The sequence below is a fragment of the Neophocaena asiaeorientalis genome, unplaced genomic scaffold (assembly GCF_003031525.2).
Source record: "Neophocaena asiaeorientalis asiaeorientalis breed wild unplaced genomic scaffold, Neophocaena_asiaeorientalis_V1.1 scaffold59, whole genome shotgun sequence".
Classification (NCBI taxonomy): Eukaryota; Metazoa; Chordata; class Mammalia; order Artiodactyla; family Phocoenidae; genus Neophocaena; species Neophocaena asiaeorientalis.
In genome coordinates, this window is record NW_020174268.1 from 5,183,879 (window position 1) to 5,200,775 (window position 16,897).

General features: G+C 41.0%; 1 protein-coding gene across 1 annotated transcript; it reads left to right on the top strand.

Annotated features, from left to right (window-relative positions):
- Positions 1 to 246: 246 nt before the first annotated feature.
- NUDT15 (nudix hydrolase 15) lies at positions 247 to 9,134 on the top strand. Its single transcript, XM_024755419.1, has 3 exons — positions 247 to 422; positions 5,116 to 5,312; positions 8,867 to 9,134. The coding sequence occupies exons 1-3, from the start codon at positions 265 to 267 to the stop codon at positions 9,025 to 9,027; spliced, it is 516 nt and encodes a 171-aa protein (XP_024611187.1). The 5' UTR covers positions 247 to 264; the 3' UTR covers positions 9,028 to 9,134.
- Positions 9,135 to 16,897: the final 7,763 nt, after the last annotated feature.

Here is a 16,897-nt window from a genome sequence, read left to right on the forward strand (position 1 = left end):
ACAATGAATGTTGAAAGCGCAACAGTAAACAGCATTAGTTAAAGCCAAACTCTGGCCACATAGCCTCTCGGGAGGAAACAACCTTCACAAGTTTGGACCCGTAGATGCGGGAGACACCAAGCACAGAGGAAAAGCGGCGGAAGCCCGGGGGAATCCCACAGCGATTTATGGTCCCTCACCTGCTCAGGGAGATTGGCGGCAGCCCCGGGGGCGGGGCAAAGCAAACGTCACTTCCGGCCGCGGCCAGCGAGGTTCTCTCGCGCCATGAAGGCCAGTGCGGAGGCGCGGGGGCGGCGCCCAGGAGTCGGGGTAGGAGTAGTGGTAACCAGCTGCAGGCATCCTCGCTGCGTCCTCCTGGGGAGGAGGAAAGGGTCATTTGGAGCCGGCAAATTCCAACTTCCCGGGGGCCACTTGGAGTTCGGGTAAGCAGCCGCCTGGCGGACGGGGAAAGCGGGAAGTGCACGGGAAGGACGACCTCGCTCCCTGCGTGCGTCCGTGCGTGCGCGCCGACGCTGCGTCGTTTCTCGCGAGTTTCTCTTTTCTCCTCTCGGGCCGGGAGGGGGCACTGCGCTAGGTATGGCTGAAGGAGAGATTTCCTCGTTCCTGTGTGAGCTCCGCCTGCGCCATCAGCTCCTCGCGAGACCTGACGCGGCTGGGAGTTGGCTGGTGAGTTGTGTTTTTCTTACTGCTCGCACTTGAGAGACCGGAAGTTGGTGCTTATAGGCCGCGGTTAATGTAGTTCTGTCAGTCAAGGCTTTTGCACGGTTTGCTGGTGATTTAAACGCACATGGATATATTCCGTGTTTCCTGCTCCAGTAAGTTTAGTTGCGCTCTAACCAAGCGAATTGGCGACTGAAACTCTGGGCCTCAGTTTCTCTTTTTAAAATGGGGAAGTTAGATGATGTACTCCTTAAGGTCCCTCTCTGATTTGGCATATTGTGGTTTGATGATGTGTCAGACCGACAAAGAAAGTTCTACACAAGGGTGTAAAAAGGCTGAGATTGTGCTAGAAGGTGGATTCACCCAGACTCTTGGACTCTTTAATCAATAGAAATTGATAAGATGCCAGATGAGGAATTTAGGCGAAGCTTTATTGGGGCTCGTGCTATAGCAAGAGGGAGCGAGAACAAGACACAGGTGCCCTTGCTCGGCTCCCCTGGAGGGGACGTGGTGGTGGGCTGGTTCCTTAAATGGGGTGAGAATAGGGATGGATCTGCGGGCTGTGCAGGAGGCGCAGCTTAGGTGGCCCGCCTAACCCCTTGGCGTGTGTGAGAATCATGCGTGATACCCTGCTTTGCTCTCAGCAGCTCCGAAATGGCAGTTGGTTTGTGGCCTTTTTATAGCTTGTTTCTAATTGCCCCAGCTGCGCATGCGTGCAGTTATTTTTTTTAGCCTCTACCTTTGTCCAGGTGCAAGCGCTCTGGTAGATGATCTATCTCAAAGTGAGAATAAAGCGTTCAAGACACAGAGCTTGTTTTTCCTTTTGTATAGAAAGTTTCAAACATACATAAAAATAGAATAGTCAGTGAATCCTCATGTACCCATTACTCAGTTTGTTCTTGTTTCGTCTTTACTGCTCCTCCCTCCCGGCAAACAGACACACACACCCCTTGTTTTCTAAACTATTTTAAAGGAAAGCAGGCATCTTACTACACCACCCCTAAGTAATTCAGTATCTATCTGTAATAGGCTTTTAAAAAGAAGTAACCACAATACCATTTTCAAACCTTAAAATATTTTATAGCATCTGTTACCCAGTCTGTACCGTTTTCTGCAGTTGTCTTGAAAATGTCTTTTTACTGTTTTGTACCAATTCAGATTAAAGGAAGGGCACATGTTGCATGTGATTGATACATTTTTTAAGTCTCTTAATCTAGCAGTACCCGCCCTCTCCTTTTTCCAATGCCATGTTGAATATGGGTCATTTGAATTTCTCACATTATGACTATATTCTTCTAATTCATGTATTTCTTATAAAGTGGTTGTTAGAAGTAGAGGCTTGATCCTAGTGCCTTTTAATCATACTTAGATCTTTATAGAATATGAAATTCTAATCTTCTAGCACAGGGAATTGTTCAAATGGTCTTCAGAATTTTTAAAAGCATCAATATGTTTCTCATTTTTAGATAAGTAAGATAAGCTATCACTTAATAAATAATAAAACGCGTAGATTAAGAATCAAATTGCCCAGACAAGCACACCATGTTGTACTTTGTCAGTTTGGGGGGTGGGGGAGCATTAGCCAAAGTTAGATCACAAACTAAGCACTATTTAGAATGTGTAATTTCTAGAGTAGTGGTTCGAGATAGTTGTCCTAACGGTAACACAAGACAGTATCGGAGTCTTGACTCATACTGAATGATAATGGCCAAAATTGAACTTTAATGACCTTTTTACTAAGTGCTAGGTGTTATGCTAAGCTCTTCACATGTGTGCTTTCACTTATCTTTGTATAACTGGTAAACTGAGTGGGCTAAATCGATGGGAAACAAACAGGAAGGAAGTAGATTTATTTTCTCTTTTCATTGCTGATTTGTCTTTCCCTTCTCTGCTTCTCCATGACGTTTTCTGCAAATTCAATTGTTTTGCTCTTGTTACCAACGTGGGTTCTTGAACTCTTTAATCAATAGAAATTGATAAGACATCAGACAAAAGAATTCAGGCAGGACTTTATTGGGACTCATGCTACAGCATGAGAGGTAACAAGTAACAGGTGCCCTTGCTCGCTCTCTGAGGCAGGTGAGCTGGTCCCTTAAACGGGGTGAGGGTGGGAGTGGATAGGTGCTTTGGGCTGGAGGGGTGGCTTAGGTGATCTCTCCACCCCCTTGGTGGTGCCGGGTGCCTGTGTCGTGTGTGGTACCCTGGTTTTGCTCCTGGCGCCTCAAAAGTGGCAGTTGGGTTTTGGCCTTTTTGTATCTTTGTTCACAGTTTGCCCCAACTGTACATGGGTGCAGTTAGTTTTCATCATCCCTTAGAGTTTCTTTGTATTCTGTTGTTCAGGGAGAGGAGATGTTAGTCCAGATGCAAGCAGTGCAGTAAAGGGTCCCAGTCCCAGCCTGTCTCACTTTCACTTGATTATAAAAGTAAATCGTATTTTGGTTATTATGATCCTCTTCCAGGCATTTAGCTTTCCTTTGTAGTGGGGAAAGGAGGTGTGGGCCATTGTTTTGCTTTCTCTTCCTCCTCCTCTTCTCACTGTTTCTGGTTTCTTTTTCTGGTGTGTTGAGGAAGGAGGGGAGGGAGCAAAACTTTTACCTGAGTGGTGCTGCCGTGACCTATGTTATGTGCCCTCTGGGTGCAGTATTGACAGGCGTGCTCTCTTTCTTTTTTTTAAATTTATTTATTTTTGGCTGCGTTGGGTCTTTGTTGCTGCGCACGGGTTTTCTCTAGTTGCGGCGAGCGGGGCTACTCTGTGTTGCGGTGCGCGGGCTTCAGTCGTTGTGGCTCGCAGGCTCTAGAGCGCAGGCTCAGTCGTTGTGGCACACGGGCTTGGTTGCTGCGCGGCATGTGGGATCTTCCTGGACCGAGGCTTGAACCCGTGTCCCCTGCATTGGCAGGCGCATTCTCAACCACTGCGCCACCAGGGAAGTCTGCGTGCTCTCTTTCTTAGGGTGTGTGCTGGTTGGTTGGAAGACCTGTAAGGATTTCTACACTGCACAGTTCCCTGACATAGGTGACTGACCTTTTGTGACGCTGGCCACCAGCTCCTGCTGTCAGCACACCACGCTACATTTTCTTTATGACGGACCCCCCAGCAGTCTCTTGGACCATCTGCTTGGCCCAAAGAAAACACACGTTGGGAAGGACGCTTTCACTGCTGCCCATTTTCTCTGCTCAGCCATCATGAGCTGCTTTAGCCACTCTCCTGCCTTCCAAATTCCTGAAGTGGGAATGAGCATCACCTTGTGTATCCACGTGCATCCCTAAACGCCATGGAACACATCTCAGATGAACGCAAGAGCGCTTTCCCTCCTACACCTCTGCTCTGATGCACTGGGGTAGACCTGTGAGGTTCCACAGCTCAGTCTTTAACTGGGGAGTAACATACCAGTACCTCCTTCTGGAGAGTCTCACCCAGTCTTTGTGACTAATTCTCTTGGAGGGCCTCTCACTTGGTTTCGAGGCAGAGCTGGCCCCTCATCAGGAGGAAGAGGAACGTTCCTTCAGTCTGAAAATGCACAACTCTCCTCCCTCCCAAAGATCTGTCTTCTTATGTAGACTGGGTAGCGACGGTAGTTTAGATAATTAGAGATACAAAAATATTCAAGGTAGAAAAGATAGAGAAACAGTATTCTTTTTTGCTGAATATCACACTAAAGTGCTTCATAAATATTTGGAAATTTAATCTAAAGTGCATATGAAATGACTTTTAGAAAAACGGAATCACACTAATGATTTCTTTTAATAATATTTGTTTTCATTCAATACTCATCTGATTGTATAAAATTTCATTTGGAACAATTTCTAAAGGGAGATATTATATATTTTTAATCTTGTCTCATGTATGAAAACGGCAGTGAAATGTTTTATTTATATACAGGTTTTTGTAACTTTTGGAATATCAGCGTTTTTGTCAATATCTAGTTATTATGGATCATACGTTGAAGGTGACCTAATCACATCAGTGTATTTTAATATTTCGTGAATGCCTGTTGCCTATTGCCCTCAATTTTGAGCCTTCTGAGCCTTCAGAAAAGACAGTGTCCACTTCTTGGTACACCTAACACAACCCCATGAGAAAGTAGTATTATCTTCTTACTTGTCTAAGGTGGAAAATAATGGACTTTGAACTCAAACCCAGGTCTAGTTGACTCCAAAGCTGTGCTCTTAACTGATGTATTAAACCACCTCCTGGTTACATGCTGCTTCCAGGCACATGAAGTAGTGCTGAATTGGCTAAATGTTCATTTTTTTGTTCAATATGAAGTCCTTTTGGTCTTCAGATACTTGATATAGGATAAACAGTGTCAAAGGAGGGTTGTCGATTTATTGTTGTAAAGCGTGAGCCAATTACAGCTCTTTTTGCTTTACACTAGGAATTTCTAGCCAGGAATTTCATGGCAAAAAAAAATGCATAAATAGAATTGAATACGGTGGTGTGTTTCTGTTTTTCAGTGAAAGCTGGGAAGAATGTGCTCAAAGGGAAACCTGGGAAGAAGCAGCTCTTCACCTGAAAAATGTTCACTTTGCCTCGGTTGTGAATTCTTTCGTTGAGGAAGAGAATTACCATTATGTCACTATTTTAATGAAAGGAGAGGTGGACGTAACTCATGATTCAGAACCAAAGAATGTAGAGCCTGAGAAAAATGAAAGTAAGAGAACTATAAATAATGCATTTTCTATGAGAACATATGGTCTGAAGGAAGATTACATTATGTTGCCATAGGAAGAGAATTAGATTAGAATATAATTATACTTCAGTTAGAATGTAAATATACTTAAATCCTGGATACATAAGGACAGAACAGGAAAGAGAACTGGGCCTAGAGCCAGACTACTTGGTTTGCATCCTAGTTCTTCTACTTAGAGGTTTGTAACCTTGGACAAGTTATTTAGGTCTCTGGGACTCTTTTCTCACTTGTGACAATAGTACCTACTTCAGATGCGTTGTTGTAAGGATAAAATGAGTTAATGCATACAACGGGCCTGGCCTAGTGAACACAGTAAGTACTCAGTAAATGTTAGTTTTATTGTTAGTGTTTAATTTTGTTTCACACTGTGATTTTTAAGCAAAACATTTAACGTGCCTTCCTCAGTTTTCTCACCTGTGCAAGAGAGGTAAAACTTTCTTTTATAGAGAATGCTTAACCTGACAAAACACTTAGCTGTTACCTTCTGCGTTGAATTGAGTGCTCTGAAAGCTTTAATGACAATAACTGATATTCTGTTATTTACTGTGTACTAAGCATTGTTCTTAGGGCTTTGCATGTATCATCTCTCTTCAGATTTCGTAAAACTGCATGATAAAAGGAACTAAAGAGTAAAATATCAAACTTATTCAGTATATTATTTGCCATAAGAAACCTTATCCAAGTGGTGTCATGTAGGATCAGTCCTCTAAACGTTTAATTTCTCCTCTAATAGTGAAAATCTTTTCATTCACAAATACTTGCTGAGTACTGTGTGCCAGACATTGTTCTAAGCACTAAAGGAAAAGTGGTGTTTAAAACAAAGTCCCTGCCCTCCTGGACTTTACATTTTATCTGGGGGGAAAGGCAACAAATGAGCAGATATTTTATGATAGTAATGATAGGAGTAAGAATAAAAATAAAGCTGTGTAAAGATAGTGATGCATGGGTGTTGTGTCAGGTGGGGTGGTCAGGGAGGGCTTCTGTGCAGAAGGAAGTGACGTTACTAGAATGAATAAGTCATGTCTGAAGTGTTTTACAGACTGACTTGATTGAATGAACAGAAGGGCATGTTCTACCCGAAGGCCCGTTGAGTCATATAAGATTTTTTATAAAATAGGTAACTACTTGGAATCCTTTAAAATGAGCTAGCAAAGTCTGAACAGTTTTTACTCACAACACTTCTGATACCAAATGTGTGGACTTTTTTCCTCACACTAAATAATTCTCCAACTCTCCAGACATCAGTTGAGTGTCCTATAATTCAGTTCAATTCTTACACTGTCTACTTGGATCCGAAAAGTTAAAGAGCTCAGTCCCATGAGACTGCCCCCATTTCCAATGCCAATCTCACGTCCAGGCCTCCTGTACTTTTGACGGCCTGGCTATAAATCGAGGCTCCCACAACCCCCTCTTCGGTAATTTGCTAGAATGTCCCACAGAATTAAGGAAAACACTCTCCTTACATTACCAGTTTGTTTTAAAGGGTACAGCTCAGGAACAGCCAAATGAAAGAGGTAGGGCCAGGTCTGGGGAAGGGGGCACGAGACTTTCACGCCCTCTCTGGATGTGCCACCCTCCCAGCACCTCGATGTGTTCAACTCGGAAGCTCTCTGAACCCAGCTGTGTAGAGTTTTTATGGAGGTTCCTATGTAATGGGATTATTATTACTGTGATTGGTTAAATCAATGTCCATTGGCTGTTAACTCAGTCTCCAGCCCCTCTCTCCACCCCTAAGATGGAGTGTGGGGTGAGAGGTGGGCTGAAAGTTCCAACCCTGTGATCACGCCTGGGTCTTCCTGGTCACCAGCCCCCATCCTGAAACTCTCCAGGGGTCTCCAGCCACCAGCCATCTCATTAGCATAAACTCAGCATTGGTTGAAAGGAGCTTATTATGGAAACAAAAGATGCTCCTCTGATCCCTGTCACTCAGGAAATTACAAAGATTTTAGGAACCCTGCCAGGAAACAGGGATAAAGACCAAATACCTATTTCTTATATCACGATGTCACACAAAGAAACACAGAAAGTATGCAAAGGCCTTCAGCTGGCCTAGGGTACAACAGAAATTACTCATGCCTTAGGAAGTGGGAGGCAGGATTGTACCAGGTTCACTGGGGGAGCTGATAACCTGGCCAAGGTGCAGGCGCTCGGGGGTCTTCGTTTTTTATAATATAAGCATGCAGCCTCTGGCCCATGTTCATCAGGTCCTGGATCTGGATTGCCTGCTTCAGTTTCCTCCAGCCATCTGTTTATACTTAGAAGGATTATCCAGATGCTTTGTTTTCTAGGGGCCCCTAGGATAAACTTTACTTCAGCTCTCTTGCGACTCAGTTAACTGAGCATCTTGCAGCACATTGTGTCTTCCCCCCCCCGCCCCCCCCGGGTTACTGTGTGGTCACAGGTGCTGATCATGATCAGCCCTTCCGCAGCTTATTCCAGTTTCATGGATTCTTTGTCCCCTGCCTTGCCGGAGTGAAATTACATACCTGTATTTTATAGGCAAACAAATACTGAAGGGAAGAAACAGTACTTACACATAGATATATGCATGTAATCATAAACTAATTTAGAACATGGAGTTCTAATAATCATTATATTTCTGTATTATTATCATAATATTTAAACATTCACCTGTCACAGGCATCTGTGCTTTCATGTTATTTACATTTAAATCATCAAAACACCATCCCCTAGAATATTTTTCTAGGATTTCATGTACTTTACAATTAATAGACACTGTTAAATCTTTCACATTTCAGTGGATTTTTAAGAAGACAACTCCTTCCATTCTTGTCTTTCTATCTAAAATATACCGCAGCACAGAGAATACTTTTTATTCTCTGTACAGCTTCCATTACTTTTTCAAGAAATGGAGGATAGCTTAGAAATTTTGCAATCTACCTTATTTTGTAGGTGAGGAAACTGGCTTATTTTAATGTAGTTTAACCTGTGGTATCAATGCAATATATAAAATTCTGTGAGTCTTGTTTAACCAGATATTTAAATAAAAATTGAATGGTATTAAATCTAGGTTTTACCACAATGTGGCCTTTGTAAACTTGGCTTCATATTCAAATAACAGCATGTTTTAAATGATCATCATTCCCTTCTTAAGATCTTCATTCTAAACGCAAATTATGTTTGTATAGCCAAGCTAATGCATAGCATCACTATTGCACTTCATTAGTAGCAAATCATTTTTTTTTTTTTTTTGCGGTACGCGGGCCTCTCACTGTTGTGGCCTCTCCCGTTGCGGAGCACAGGCTCCGGACGCGCAGGCTCAGCGGCCATGGCTCACGGGCCCAGCCGCTCCGTGGCATGTGGGATCTTCTCTGGACCGGGGCACGAACCCGCGTCCCCTGCATCGGCAGGCGGACTCTCAACCACTGCGCCACCAGGGAAGCCCATCATTTTTAAATTTAATTAATTTTTCTTAGTATAGGTTAACTTGCCAAAATAAATATCCTTTGTTTCCTTTCATCTAAAGAAATTGCTATGATACCTTTCTTTTCTAGGTTGGGAGTGGGTTCCTTGGGAAGAATTTCCTCCCCTAGACCAGCTTTTCTGGGCACTACGTTGTTTAAAGGAACAAGGCTACGATCCATTTAAAGAAGATTTGGATCATCTGATAGGATACAAAGGAAATCACCTAGAGGTGAACAAGGAGACTCCCTGATTTTTTTTTTTAATGGGTTAGCCAAAAAAAAAAAGTTCATCTGGTTTTCCCGTAAGATGGCTCTAGTAGTGCTTAGTTGTGTTTAACTTCATTCGAAACAATTTTGTTGGATTGTATTGTGACAGCTGTCATATCAGCGTGTATTTAAAAAAACACTTAACAAAATTGGTGAATTTTTGCGTAGCCATTTTAATATAGAAGATGGAAGAAAAAAAGCAACATTTTCGGCATATTATGCTTGATTATTTCAAGAAAGGTAAAAATGCAACTGAAACGCAAAAAAAGATTTGCGCAGTGTATGGAGAAGGTGCTGTGACTGAGCGAACGTGTCAAAAGTGGTTTGCGAAGTTTCGTGCTGGAGATTTCTCGCTGGACGATGCTCCACGGTCAGGTAGACCAGTTGAAGTTGATAGCGATCAAATCGAGACGTTAATTGAGAGCAATCGACGTTATACCACTCGGGAGATAGCCGATATACTCAAAATATCCAAATCAAGCGTTGAAAATCATTTGCACCAGCTTGGTTATATGAATCGCTTTGACGTTTGGGTTCCACATAAGTTAAGCGAGAAAAACCTTCTTGACCGTATTTCCGCATGCGATTCTCTACTGAAACGTAATGAAAACGTTCCATTTTTAAAACAAATTGTGATGGGCAATGAAAAATGGATACTGTACAATAATGGGGAACGGAAGAGATCGTGGAGCAAGCGAAATGAACCGCCACCAACCACACCAAAGGCCGGTCTTCATCCAAAGAAAGTGATGTTGTGTATATGGTGGGATTGGAAGGGAGTCCTCTATTATGAGCTCCTTCCGGAAAACCAAACGATTAATTCCAACAAGTACTGCTCCCAGTTAGATCAACTGAAAGCAGCACTCGACGAAAAGCGTCCAGAATTAGTCAACAGAAAACGCATAATCTTCCATCAGGATACCACAAGACCGCATGTTTCTTTGATGACCAGGCAAAAACTGTCACAGCTTGGCTGGGAAGTTCTGATTCCTCCACCTTATTCACCAGACATTGCACCTTCGGATTTCCATTTATTTCGGTCTTTACAAAATTCTCTTAATGGGAGAAATTTCAATTCCCTGGAAGACTGTAAAAGGCACCTGGAACAGTTCTTTGCTCAAAAAGATAAAAAGTTTTGGGAAGATGGAATTATGAAGTTGCCTGAAAAATGGCAGAAGGTAGTGGAACAAAAGGGTGAATACGTCGTTCAATGAAGTTCTTGGTGAAAATGAAAAATGTGTCTTTTATTATTACCCAAAAAACCAAAGGAACTTTTTGGCCAACCCATACATAAAAGGCAAAATAAGGTCCTGTAAAAGAATGAAAAATATCTACATTTCAGAACAACTCCATTTTAGCTGAAAAGTCCCACATGATTGCCAGTTTTTTATTTGGAGTCTCTTAATATACCCAATACCCTTTCAGCCTGTACCGTGAAAAATTTTCAGGGATTGTGTCATGAATTATGTTTCAGACTCAGAAAACGTGATAAATGGTGATGTTGTGGTAATTCTGCTTTCCGTATTACTCTGTGGTTTGACTGTGCTGTTTGTCATCACCAGTGTGTGTGGAGGAGAGTGCAGAATTTGTCTTAGTGTTTCAGTTCTAATAGAGAACCTAATTCAGGTGCTAACACAGTATGCCCGTTGCAGAATTTATCACATTTGTTGATTTTCCTCTTTTGTTTTATTTAAATCAAAAAAATTTTTGGTAATACATTGTGACAGTCCCTGCAACTGGAGCAAACACGACAGGTCTTTAGGGTGTATTTCCCAGATTTCCGATTGAGAACCTAAAGCAAGGGAAGTGAGACAAACCATCCAGGACCTGTATCCCGTTATTAACAGGCCCTGTCATTTGGGATCTCAGTTGATCTGAGATTCAGCTTCCTTACGTGTAAAATGCAATTAGACTGGGGCAGTGGATCTCAACGTGTGGCCCGGGGAAGTCCTCAACTCCCTTTCAAGGGTCCTCAGGGTTAAAGCTGTTTTTGTCATACGAAGACTTCATTTGCTTTTTTCATTCTCATTCTTTCCTGAGTGTACAGAGGAGTTTGCATGTTGTGTGACACTGTAGCAGACTGAATGCAAAGCAGATATGAGAGTCTAGCTCTCTTTTATTAAGCTAGATGTGAAAGAAATCGACAAAAATGTAAAACAGTGCCACTCTTCTCACTGGTTCTTTTGCTTTTCTTTTTTTTAAAGAAAAATAGCTATATTTTTTATAAAAATTATGTTAACATATAATGGTTTTGAGTTATGGGTTTTTGTTTTTTGTAAATAAATTAATAAAAGAATTCTTAAAATTTCTTGGTTTTAATTCCTAATATGGTCCTATCACTAGATAAAATCCTACAAAAACAAAAACTCTTTGGGGTCCCTAGTAATTTTTTTTTTTAATGAAGTATAGTTGTTTACAATGTTGTGTTTCAGGTATACAGCAAAGTGATTCAGATATATATTAATACACACACACACACATATTCCTTTTCAGATTCTTTTCTGTTATAGGTTATTACAAGATACTGAATATAGTTCCCTGTGCTGTACAGTAGGTCCTTGTTTATTTTATATCTAATAGTGTGTATTTGTTAATCCTAAACTCCTAATTTATCCCTCCCCTCCCTCTTTCCCCTTTGGTAATCGTAAGTTTTTTTTCTATGTCAGTGAGTCTCTGTTTCTGTTTTGTAAATAAGTTCATTTGTATCATTTTTTTAGATTCTACGTATTAGTGATATCGTATGACTTACTTCACTTGGTATGATAATCTCTAGGTCCGTCCATGTTGCTGCAAATGGCATTATTTCCTTTTTATGGTTGAGTAGTATTCCATTGTATATATGTGCCACATCTTCTTTATCCATTCATCTGTCGATGGACACTTAGGTTGCTTCCATGTCTTGGCTATTGTAAATAGTACTGCTATGAACATTGGGGTGTGTGTATCTTTTTGAATTCATTTTCATCTTTTCTGGATATCTGCCCAGAAGTGGGATAGCTGGATCATATGGCAGCCCTATTTTTAGTTTTTTAAGGAACCTCCATATTGTTCTCCATAGTGGCTGCACCAATGTACATTCGCACCAACAGTGTAGGAGGGTTCCCTTTTCTCCACACCCTCCTCAGCATTTATTATTTGTAGACTTTTTGTTGATGGCCATTCTGACTGGTGTGAGGTGATACCTCATTGTAGTTTTGATTTGCATTTCTCTAATAATTAGTGATGTTGAGCATCTTTTCATGTGCCTCTTGGCCATCTGTATGTTTTCTTTGGAGAAATGTGTGTTTAGGTCTTCTGCCCATTTTTTGATTGTGTTGTTTTTTTGATATTGAGCTATATGAGCTGTTTGTATATTTTGGAAATCAAGCCCTTGTTGGTCGCATCATTTGCAAATATTTTCTCCCAATCTGTAGGTTGTCCTTTTGTTTATGGTTTCCTTTGCTGTGCAAAAGCTTGTAAGTTTGATTAGGTCCCATTTGCTTATTTTTGCTTTTATTTCTTTTGCCTTGGGAAGCCAATCTAAGAAAACATTGGTACAGTTTATGTCAGAGAGTTTTGCCTATGTCCTCTTCTAGGAGTTTTATGGTGTCGTGTCTTATTTAAGTCTTTAAGCCATTTTGAGTTTATTTTTGTGCATGGTGAGAGGGAGTGTTCTAATAACTTCATTAATTTACATGCTGCTTTCCAACTTGGCCAACACCACTTGCTGAAGGGAGACTCTTTTCTCCGTTGTATATTCTTGCCTCCTTTGTGGAAGATTAACTGACCATAGGTGTGCGGGTTCATTTCTGCACTCTCTGTTCTGCTCCATTGATCCATATGTCTGTTTCTGTGCCAGTGCCACGCTGTTTTGATACTCTAGTATTGTCTGAAGTCTGGGAAGGTTATGCCTCCAGCTTGTTCTTTTTCCTCAGGATTGCTTTGGCAATTCTGGGTCTTTTGTGGTTCCATATAAATTTTAGGATTATTTGTTCTGGTTCTGTGAAAAATGCTTGAGTAATTTGATACAGATTGCATTAAATCTGTAGATTGCTTTGGGTAGTATGGCCACTTTAATAATATTCTTCCAATCCAAGAGCATGGGGTATCTTTCCATTTTTTTTGGAATCATCTTCAGTTTCATTTATCAGTGTTTTATAGTTATCAGCGTATAAGTCTCTCCCCTCCTTAGTCAGGGTTATTCCTAGGTGTGTTTTTTTACATGATTTTAAAAGCAATTGTTTTTTCACTTTCTGATATTTCATTGTTAGTATAAAGAAATGCAACAGATTTATGTATATTAATCTTGTATCCTGCTACCTTGCTGAATTCATTTATCTGTTCTGATAGTTTTTGTGTTGAGTCTTTAGGTCCTTAGTAATTTTTAAGAGTGTAACAGGATCCAAAACCAAAAAGTTTGAGAACTGCTGGATTAGGCCATGAACTCACATCCTTTTCTTTATGAGCCCATTTCTGTAAAATCCCTTGCTTCTCCTAAAGCTGGTTACATTTGAATTTTGCCCTTTCAACAGACTCAAATACTGTTGTAATACGTGTTACAAAAGAATCTTTCTTCAGTGAATGAAGATCATTTTTAAAGTTGTTTTTTTTTTTAAATATTTATTTGGCTGCATCAGGTCTTAGTAGCAGCACACGGGATCTTCATTGTGGCATGTGGGATCTTAGTTCCCCAACAGGGATCAAACCCACGTCCCCTGGCTTGGAAGGCGGATTCTTAACCACTGGACCACCAGGGAAGTCCCTAAAGTTGTTTTCTTAATTGCTTACGTTTTCAAAGTTATATGTGCACATTGTATAGTTTACCATTTACAAATCTCATTTTCTATTTTATTTTAACAGACTTTTTTTTAAGAGTGTGGGAGGAGCTCAAGTGAAATTAGTGTATATTCCTTGAACTAATGAATTTCACACCGTTTTTCCTACTCCTGTTTGATTACTCCATATCCTTCTGTTGCTTGCTCATTAGTTTTACTCCCTTCCTCAACTGACATAATCCCTGTTTGTCCCTGGCTCCTCCCTAAATGATAGACATGGGAGGCTTGATAAGAAGAACCCAGGCAGCCTTGTAGATGAAACTCCTCCATGGCTTTATCCCAAGTATAGTTGATTGGGAATTCATTGAGATATGTCTTTATGCCAGTACTTATCCAAGCAGGTGTTTTATAGTTTCAGAAACTTATCACAAACCTGAGGGGTTTTTTCTGTATCTGCTACTTTTCAATTTTTAGTAGACAAACTCATTAGGAGCTTGTGAGGTTTTCCATTTGTTTGTTTTAAATTCACCAAATTAGACATGAAGGTCTATTTCAATGAAAAGAAAAAAACCATCCTGGGCCCTTATTTATAGTAAAAAGTAAAAAGCTAAGTTTCATGTTAGAGGGGGATTGCACTTACTCGGCACCCAGCATGCTCAGTGGCATCCAATAATCACCCTGTAAATTTTTCTCTAAGAGTGAATGACCAGAGCAGGATTTAGAGCTCTTTAAGTAAGCAGTTAATTCTTAAATGTTTTGAGAATTGCCTTTAATTGAAAAAACTAATACTACTAGCAGTATTCTCATGAAATGTCTATACCTCACTCTGCCAGGATACTGGCAAGTCTGAAATAGCTCTTCATGTATTTGCTAAATCAAGCCCCGAGGTGTCCTCTATCCCAAGATAGGCAAGTGCTCCTACACTGACCCTCACAACATCCAAGCAGAGGTCTGCCCAGCGGAGCATCATGTGAATTCGGCCTCCCTGAGATCCACTTGGAAGAGGCAGTTCTTCGTTATCTGGACTGCCAGCTTTCCAAATAAGGCAAATGTTCCTTCAGATGAAATATTCTCTTTCGGGGGCATCAAGGATCATTTAGGGATCATGGAGAAGGAGAGCTCAGGAAGTCATCTGTAAGGGAGGAAACAAAGTCTTCCAACATAAACTCAATCATATATTGATGCTGCCTCTCTTTTATTTTTAAATTATTTATGTTGTACTTAGAAATCAGTGTTGCACTTGAGTAGTGCTTGTGAAAAATGCAAAAAATAACAGTAGGCATTGACTGAGAGGTGTGTACCAAACTTTCCATTTTATGTACCTCAAGAAATTGAACACGTAAGTTAAGGCCCTCCATAAACATTTAATTTGCATCTACTATGTGCCAAATATTGTGGTAGTTGCTTAATAGTATTTACACTGTAAATTGAATATCACACTTCCTTAATGCCAAATTCCCATTCTAGATTTCCCCCCATTTTTATGTTTAAAATGTTTAAGTATTTGGCTTTCTGCATAATGTCACTTAATAGGTTTATATGCACTAAGTTATATCACTCATTTTATTTACCAGAACAATTTATGGGCAAACAGAACTAAGTAGTAAGCAAGCCAAGGTTATCACCAGATTCAGTTTGACTTGGTATTCTGTCCTCTATTCTTCTGTTTTTCTTTACAGATTCACTTTCCACCTATTGTTTGATGGCTCCCCAAACAACATTATCTTCAGCTCAAACCTTTTTCCTAAACTCCAGATCACACACCAATCACACACCAGTCATCTCTAGGTGAGATTTTCTCTGTCCTTCTCACTTGATGCATTACGAACTGAATTTCCTCTTGTATTCCTCGAAGGGAATGCCTCTACCATCTGCTTAGTTGCTCAGATTAGTTTCCTTTTCGCCACATGAAGCAGTCTCTGTCTTGTCCATTCTGTTTCTTTCATGCCTCTTGGATCCATCCTTATCACATTGTCCTGGTTGCCTCTCCCCTGTTCCTGCAGCTGTACCCTCAGACTGATTGATTGAGGTAAAATACACAACATAAAATTTACCATCTTAACCCTCTGACTTAACTTCGACAGTACTCCTAGAATGACTTCTCAGAATCATAAATTTGGTCGTGTCTCTTGTCTTCCCAGATTTCTTGAGAAGTTCCCCATTGCTTGTATGAAAAATCCTTGACATGCAAGGTCTTTCATAATTTCTCTAGAGTAACTTTCCCACCATATCCACTCACTTTCACTCTACTACATTCCAGGTGTATTTCTTTGTGCTTCCTCAAGTGTACTTCGCCAGTGTGTCTGCGGCTCCTTGTGAACTGAATGTCACTCCCACCCTCAGTCTGCCTCAACAAAACCTTACCAGTTTTTCATACTGCACTTCAAGGGTCCCTTCCTTTGTGAAGCTTTCTAGACTCAACCAGGCTGACTTTCACATACCACGCCTTACACTATTTCTACTGCAGTTTAACTTCAGAGGTGGCTTTTGAATTAGTGAGGCTGTAGGCTTAAGTGATATGTGACACTTGTGTTCTTCTAAAGTCATCTACTTTTGCCTTCTTGTATAACTTGGTTTAATTTCTAATGGGTTGAATTCACTCCCAAAGCATTTGTGCAGTAATAGATTCTGCAGATAAAATGCTCCCAAATCAGCCTTCTCCTTAAAAATGGCTGAAAATAGGTGCTCGTTTGTAGTGCATAGTTTGCATAAGCACTGTTTGTATGAATGAAGAGGAAACATGTCCACATTTCAGGGATCAGGTGTGATTCTCGGGGCATTTACTGTGGCTGAGCACCACCGTTGATTATTTGCAGTCTTGGGCTTGGTTCAGTGCCTGTGAACTGCAGCACATGCCATGCTGTGTTCTGTTGATTGCCTGCCTCCCCGGGGAAAGTAAACTTCAGGCTGGAGACTGCGTGTATTATACACACAGCAGCCAGTGGTGACTGGGAGTACTAAATGCCCAGTGTGTGCTGGTTGAGTGAAAAATTGACCTTCTAGTAGTTCTTAACTAGTCCTTGTCCTGGGCTGGAACAAGACAAGTAGTGCTGAGCATACTCAGAGAAGGGAATGCAAACTGTGTTCCAGGTATTTGGAG

Coding starts and splice junctions, on each gene's coding strand:
- NUDT15 (XM_024755419.1), top strand. CDS start 265: ATGAAGGCCAGTGCGGAGGCGCGGGGGCGGCGCCCAGGAGTCGGGGTA. Junction 423..5,115: donor GGGGGCCACTTGGAGTTCGG/GTAAGCAGCCGC, acceptor TCTGTTTTTCAG/TGAAAGCTGGGAAGAATGTG. Junction 5,313..8,866: donor AGAGCCTGAGAAAAATGAAA/GTAAGAGAACTA, acceptor TTTCTTTTCTAG/GTTGGGAGTGGGTTCCTTGG.